The sequence below is a fragment of the Gekko japonicus genome, unplaced genomic scaffold (genome assembly GCF_001447785.1).
Source record: "Gekko japonicus isolate JY-2015 unplaced genomic scaffold, Gekko_japonicus_V1.1 scaffold170, whole genome shotgun sequence".
Lineage (NCBI taxonomy): Eukaryota > Metazoa > Chordata > Lepidosauria > Squamata > Gekkonidae > Gekko > Gekko japonicus.
This window is the reverse complement of record NW_015160212.1, coordinates 1,454,417-1,462,146: the sequence shown is the minus strand read 5'-3', so window position 1 is coordinate 1,462,146 and position 7,730 is coordinate 1,454,417. Positions and strand designations below refer to the sequence as shown.

The 7,730-nt window shown below is 47.0% G+C and overlaps 1 protein-coding gene across 2 annotated transcripts in view; it reads left to right on the top strand.

The window, feature by feature from the left end:
- The window catches only part of GSK3B (glycogen synthase kinase 3 beta), a 126,348-nt gene that overhangs the window by 87,675 nt on the left and 30,943 nt on the right, over positions 1 to 7,730 (top strand). For both annotated transcript variants that reach the window (XM_015409959.1, XM_015409956.1), the window contains exons 7-8: positions 593 to 690; positions 1,946 to 2,041. In XM_015409959.1, the coding sequence (XP_015265445.1) occupies positions 593 to 690; positions 1,946 to 2,041 (194 nt within the window). The remainder of the gene's footprint in view (positions 1 to 592; positions 691 to 1,945; positions 2,042 to 7,730) is intronic.

Genomic DNA, 7,730 nt, shown 5'->3' with positions numbered 1-7,730 from the left:
GGGGGGGGGGATAATTTAGAGAGCCTAGAACGAACAACATGCATAAATTATAGAGAAGAACTTGAAGTAGCAGCTTTGATTTCCTTTCCCACCTTTCTGCTTCCTTTGTGTTAAGTAACTCTGAACCTGTTTGTAAATCTTGGTTGTGGCTCCTTGCTCACTTGCGTACTCCAGGGGTACCCAGCATTTTAAACATGTGGGCACCTTTGGATTCTGACATGGGGTGGTGGGCACAACCACAAAATGGCCACTGTGAGAGGCAGAGTCCTAGAAGAAGCCCAAAGAATTTTTTAAAAATATATACTGGGAAAGGGGGAGTGAGAAAGAGAATAAAACCAGCACTGTAGTGGCAGCTGTCAATCAGGTCTCAAATGGCTAATCAGAAGCCTTGCTGGGCAGGAGCCCCACCCACTGTCTAGAAACACTTGACGGGTGCGAAGACATCCATGGGTGCTGCATCGGGAACCCCAGTATACACTACTGTGAACCTTGGTTTGCCTAGCACATAATGTGTGAAAGCACCCCAGCCGTCTGCCCATACAGCGCGTCTACATCTTGCTGTTTCCTAATGGGTCTTCTCCTTTTTCTTCAGATGTTTGGTCAGCAGGCTGCGTACTGGCAGAACTATTACTAGGACAACCAATTTTCCCAGGGGACAGTGGTGTCGATCAGCTGGTGGAAATAATCAAGGTATGGACGTGTTGGTTTTCCCGGACATAATTTTGAGGTGTAAACCTTGACGGTGCTAATTTAATTTAATTATGGACTATTGTCGTGGCTTGTGTGCCTGCACAGAAGACCACTCTATGAACAACAGTTACAGGTAAGCGCAACCCGGTTTTTGTGGAATGCATGCTACAGGGGTTGTGTCATTCTTCATTTTTAATCGTCCATGGAGGGAATATTAGCTTGGCTTTCGTAGTAATAAAAACCTGTGGAAATAACTTGTGGTGGGTGGACTCAAATTCAGGAGGCTCAGCCTTCAAGTTCGGGGTTGTGTGGAAGAGGAGAACGTGTAAAAGTGAAAAACCAGGAACGTTTGCTACTCTATTGGTGGTGGTTTTCTCCTTTTCTGTCAGACGGGACTGTGTTTCAGCTTCAGCTAGAATAATTTATGTGTAAAATCCGTGTCCAGCCATCCCTGCACAGAAACATGACTAGTTTGTGCGTGGCACAGTGAAATTTCATAGGCAGAATGACGCATGAACACATGAAGCTGCCTTATTCTTAATCAGACCCTGGGTCCATTAAGGTCCGTATTGTCTACTCAGACTGGCAGAGGCTGTCCAGGGCCTAAGGGTGAGGTCTTTCACATCACTTACCCTTGATCCATTTAGCTGGAGATGCCAGGGGTGGCGCCTGGGTCCTTCTGCATGCCAAGCAGATGCTGTACCACTGAGCCATGGTCTTTCCTCTGAAATTAGACAGATCCCGGCTTACAAACAACTCTTCATCTGGAACTAAGCAGGAGAAGACTGTGAAAGAGAGGTCCAGTGCTACCAGCGTGTGTATCCTGGTTCCATAGCTCTGTGAATCAGAGTCCGTGTCCACGTTCCTTTTGCCATCCTGTCCCAAATGCTGCAGATAATTGGGGAGAAAAGCAGGGTATACATTAAGTAAGAAGAAGAAGAGATTGGATTTATACCCTTCACTACCCGGAGGAGCCTCAGAGTGGCTTACAATCTCTTTTCCCTTCCCCACAGCAGACACGCTGTGAGGTAGGTGGGGCTGAGAGAGCTCTTCTGCTCTTTCAAGGACAGCTCTTATCAGAACTATGGCTTGCCCAAGGTCATCCAGCCCAGGTGCAAGTGGAGGAGTGGGGAATCAAACCCAGTTCTCCCAGATTAGAATCCGCGCACTTAACCACTCCTCCAAACTAAATAAATAAATTTTATTGCTGTCTGGTAGCAAGGTATCAGGAGTTCTCATTTCCTATTTTTTTAAGGTCCTTGGAACCCCTACAAGAGAACAAATTAGAGAAATGAATCCAAACTACACTGAATTTAAATTTCCTCAGATTAAGGCACATCCATGGACTAAGGTGAGTCTTTTTAAAAAATAATAATGATGCGGGGGGGGGATATATATGTATATGTATGTATATACATATAACTCTCAGGTCTTTACGTTCATTTTCACAAGTAGTAAAACTGAACCAAGATGCATTCATAGCCAGTGTTCCCTCTAAGCTGAGTTAGTGTGAGCTAGCTCACAATTTTTTAGCCTCCGGCTCACACATTTTTGTCTTAGCTCAGGAAGGATGGCTCCAGAGCAAACTAATTGATGCAGTAGCCAAATCGCTCACTCACAACTGTAATGCCAGTCGCTCAAAAAGTGGAATTTTTGCTCACAAGACTCCACAGCTTAGAGGGAGCATTGGTCATAGCCCTGTAAACTGTCACTGTGCATTATTTCTCCATGTCTAGAGATTGGATTTTTTTAACTTCCCCAGCAGAGTGTGTATTACAGAAAAAGGATATGCCTGGAATGTTTTTTAGCACAGAGCCAAAAGATCTTACTACATGAGCGAATGGCACTCCTTAGTCATGCAGGGCAAGGTGTAGACTCCCCTCCCCATTTCTCTAGCTGCCTGCCGCTCCCAAAAAGCTACTCTGGAGGGTATCCCAAACTCCTTTGGAGCTAGATTTTGAACCCTGGAGCACTCTTACATTTATGAGTGGAAAGGCCTTCCATTCATGCAGCAGGGTCTTTGGATCCAGGGTTCTGTTCTTCATGGTCAGCGTGTGTGAGGAGTTCCATGTAAATATAAAGGAGGGAGGGGACTCTTTCTTGAAGCACGTCATGTGGTGAGCAGGACTGTTCCTATCTCTTAACTAAGAACGAGGGTAAATGGTTATATAATTCAGTACATAGTCCATGATTATCAGTTATCTCAACTAACAAGGAAATAATTAGTGCATAATACATTTTGAAGCTAAGCTGCTTCTGTTCATGAGAAGATTGAAATGCAAACCTTACCATTTGTATTGTAACAAGTCTCTATCATTTCTTTTGTTTGCTCAGTACCGTACTCAGAGTTTGTATGCCTCTGCCCCCATGCCCCAAGCAAAATACGGACTTTGCCGTTGGTATGGTCAGGGTGGCGAGGCTGTGCCTTCCCAGGAAGCAGTGCCAGGAAAACTGTCCTTGGGATATTCCCTGCTAGCTCCCTCCCAGTTAGATTTATGTCGGATGGTAGGATTAGTTTGCAACCCTTCTGGCCTTGGGAAACAAAAACCAAATTGGGGCGGGGAAGGTCTGAGTTGCAACCCTTCTGGCCTTGGGAAACAAAAATTGGGGCGGGGAAGGTCTGAGCGGATGACTCCCTTCGGCAGAAGAAGGAGATGCTCCATATGCAGTGACACAATATGGGGCTGTGTTCCTGAAGGATTCTCTGTTCCCAGAGCGGCCAGATGGAACTGCGTGGCACTGTTTGTCCCCCACAGAAAGGCCAAGGGTCCCAAGCACAACCACAAGGAACAGAGGTGGCCTCAAGGTCTGAATGCACCTTATGCCAAAAACAGCATAGAGCAGGGTCCTTCTAAAGTCCTCCCCTGCCCTTCCTTCCAGTCACCTTTTGCAGTCCCCTCTGTCTGGTGTCATTGTGTGGTCGGTGCAGTTAACCATACAAAGTGTCTAAAAAAATCAGAGCAGCAACTGCAGTAGCCATTTGACTTCAGCTTGGAAAAAAATCAGAGCAGCAACTGGAGTAGCCATTTGACTTCAGCTTGGAACGCCCACGTTCTCAAGTCTCTGTTTAGGATGAAAAGGGGGACTCTGGCCTTACGGAGGAGCAGCCATCTGGAGGACTCCAGCCGCAGGGCCTTTAGTAGCAAGGGAAGGCTGGGACATCAAAAAGGAGGGCTCTGCCTTGGAGACCTCCTTCTTCCGTGGGGTGGGGGGTAACCATGATAGAGTTGGTGATCCATCCCAAATTGTCCTTCCTTCCTTTCTGCTATCGGCGCCCACCGGCATTACCCCTAGGGGTGATGCTCAGGGTCTTAAAGAAAATGTCGATAATCCTCTGCCAACAAGAATACCTTCAGACCAGTTGTTTTCAATAACCGTCCACCTCTCTTTTCGTTGTCATTCTTGGGTCAAGATGGCTGAGCAGGGAGTGAGGTTGATAGTTCTCATGCTGTTGGAGTGTAACGATTTCCTTGGGGCTATCCACTCTAGAGTTCAGAACGGAATCTTCTTGCTGTGGCCCTGGTTGATTTATCTGGCTCTGGAATCCGTCAGGTGGCGTGTGGCAGCATTTCTAGACTTGTCTGTAGGTTTTGATAATGTCGACCATCAAATACTTTCAGGTGGTTGGTGGAGAGACACCACATTTCAGTGGTTCGGTTCCTACCTGTCTGAGCAACCCTGAGAGTAGTGTTGCAACGGCGGCGGCTGTAATCGCCAGTATTTAATTTTATGGAGTTCTGCAAGGGTTTTTTCTCCCCCCAGTTCTTGTTAATATTCAGATATTTATAGTGCTGCTGGGAGAGGGATCGTCAGGAAAACTTGGGAAGGTGATGTCATCGACATGCTGATGTTACCCACCTCTGACGATCTACCTGCATTGGGTTCCTTGAGCACCGTTCTGCTGAATTCAGGTTCACCACTGATGGCTGTCGGTCTAGGTGATTACAAGGACAAGGAGATCCTTCTTGTTGATAGAACTGCAGAAAAGCTTCTGAAATCTCTGGTGGTGGCCTTGGCCTGGGTTGCTTTTCTAGTGCTAGTTCACCGGCAGTGCCCCATCCTCGCTAGTCAAGATCACGTAACTGTTATCTGCATATAAGTAACCTTCTGGTTGGACTAATCCAACGCCTGCTATGTGGGACTGCTCTTGAAGAGAACTTGGAAACTTCAGCTACTGCGGGATGCCACAGTTTGCCTGCGGGCAAGTGTGGGCAGCAGAGGACACACAGCACTGCTTGTAAGGTTCTATCTCCACTGCCCGGTTCTCATCCAGGCCCAATTCAGGGTGCCGCAGTTTTACCCTTAAAAGTTTCAAGCATGCCCATTGCTGTTCATCTAGCCTTCAGATCACTGGATGAGCCCCTGCACCACAAGTTCATTGCACTTGTTTCACTGCCAGATTGGAGCTCATATTTCCAAAGACTTTTTACACAGTTCCGTTGGCAAGCTAGGTTGTATTGTTGATGGTAAGCTTACAGCTGTCAAGTTTTCAGTGTGGTTGGTTTTTTAAAGGGTGTTTTTCCCCTCTTGTACTTACGTTGCACTTTTGTGTTGTACATTGCTTCAGGCATTTTATGTAGTAATGGCTTAAATACACTTTTAAGTAATAAATAGTGAACTATGAGAAGAGCGTTCTGTGAACCTAGCTCAGGTTCCTCCTTCATCTCTTAGAGGACAATGTTTGGCCCAGCTTACATCCAGAAAAGAGAGGAAAAGATTATCCTGCCTAAGGAAGATTCGCCTACAATGAGGCTTCTATATTTCATGCACCCCTGAGATGCTGTGAGCTATTCCAATCAAAATACTTTTGGTGGCTGCTTTTACCCCTTCCAGAGGTAGGCTGCAAGGAGAGCCCACCTGCTAGAGAGACTCTTGCAGGAAGTCATACCACTGCTGTTCAGGTGGTCCAGAAAGCCTCAGTCCAAGCCCTGCCGGGGATCCAGGTTACCACAAGCCCAGATCTCTAGGGACACAGAGCCTGCTGGGAAATGCCAAGCTTAAGACAAGTAGCCCCAGCTGGAGGACAAGAATAACATGAACTTGTTGGAGCTTTGGTCTTTTATCCACTTGGTGTTAGACATGTTCCCATACTGATAGCTGGGTATGGCCTGCTGGTCCTGCGAGACGGTATCACAGCAAAGATAAGGAAAAGAAGAAGCCACTCAGCTGCCAAGGAGGCTGAAGTACACTTTGCTGACGTTTGAAGTGAAAGCGCATTCATCGTTTCCTTGGGCATGTGGCAGATATTTCCTCTTGCAGCCTGTGAACAGAGGCCATGCTCCAATCAAACAGAACCAGAGTCTACTGCCACCATTCGATCTTGTAGAGCATGGCACTTGGACCTTGAGGGCTGTGGGGATGGAAGAACCCTGGGTGCTCCCAAGCATGCTCCAGCTGCGCACTGGATTTGGAATGGCTCAACTGACCGCCCAGAGACAGAGGAGGCAACTGCTGGCGAGTCTTGACCTGCAGAAGCCCAGTCTTCTCCGTGTTCTGCTCATTTTCACACATCAGTCCGGTGGTTGCATTAATCACCAACCTGAAGGGCATTCCCTGGGGAGCGCCTGCGCAACTCCAGAGCGGAGCTTTTGGCCGGAATCTTGAAGCTCATGGATTTTCTCTGGAAGAGCCCGGGTTGGGATCAGACACTATGAGACGGCAGGCAGGATGGCTTTGTAGAACGTTCTGCCTAAAACTGGGGAAACCCTTCAAGCCTACTTGGTTCGTCACACCAGAGGACGTCTCCTTCAGAGTTTTGTGTTCTTGTCAGCAGTGATATTTTGTCCTGAAAGAGCTTGAAGTTGGGGGTTTCGGTGACGAGGAAGGAGGACTGTGTCTTTTGCATGGAGTGTGGTGTGAGTATGAAAGAGAGGCCCCTTGCTTATGTGTAGTGGATTCCATTCTCCATTGTTCACAGACCTTCAATGCTATTTTTTTTGGGAGGGTTTCACATCTAAGTGTGGACACTGAGGCTGTACATACATGCATGCAGTTATGTATCGCTTCTGTAACTGCATACTGAGTGGCTGCACGGAATGGTTTATACGAACACATGTGTTTATACGATCAAGTGCATCTTTCTAGCCCCACCCACACAAGCCTCTTTGTAAGTAATCATTTGGAATGCGTGCATCCCCTTCCAAACCTTATGTCTGTAGTTTCCAGTGTCCCTCTCCAAAGTATTTGTTCATGCCATCTCCCCTAGTTTTGGTGACTTGCATTATCCCGAGCAACTTTATTCAGAAATAAAGCTCAGTGGATCTTACTTGGGAGTAAATGTGCACAGCATCGTACCCCTAGAGATAAAGCACTTGCGAAGCTTTGTCCACTGTCAGTTCTGAAGGTGTTTTATGCTGAGCTGCTTGGAAAAAGAGTGGGATGAAAGTGTAATAACGCCGTGCCTGTGGCTCTTTGAAATGTCTGAGCTAAATGGTTTGAGTCAAGAAAACGAGCAGTGCCAATTTGGCAAATGGCACTCCCGTTCATCCCCTGCCTTGGAAACCCTGTGGGGTCACCCTAAGTCCGCTGCGACTTGACAGCCCTTTCCACCACCAAAAGGAAATAATCAGTCTCGGGTGGTATCCTGCTTTAAGCTGGAAGAAGTCTTTCCAGCCTAGGGAGCTTTCCTGGCTGGAACGGAAAAGCCACATGAGATGGAGGCAGGCTCATTCGGGCTGGGGGAATGCTTCAGGCTTCAGGCTCTGCTTAGTAGAGTGTTAGGAAGGAGATGCGCCCTTATCTTTTTCATTCCATGTCGCTTGAACTCTTAGCCACCAGCATTGGACACAGGAAGGTGTTTTCTGATATTCTGAAGAAGCTACTTCAGTTTTTCAGATGTAACTGCATGCCGGTTCCACACAACCTTTGTTATCATATTTTGTTACTCTTGAATATGTTATTTGAAAGTCGGTCCCATAGATATCTGTTGAGAAACCTGGTCTAGTCAGATTCAAACCATTGGTTGTTCCCAGATAGGAATGGGGTTAGGTGAAACGACTTATTTTCAGGAGGGCTCGTTGAGCGTAAAAAATGTGTTGTCC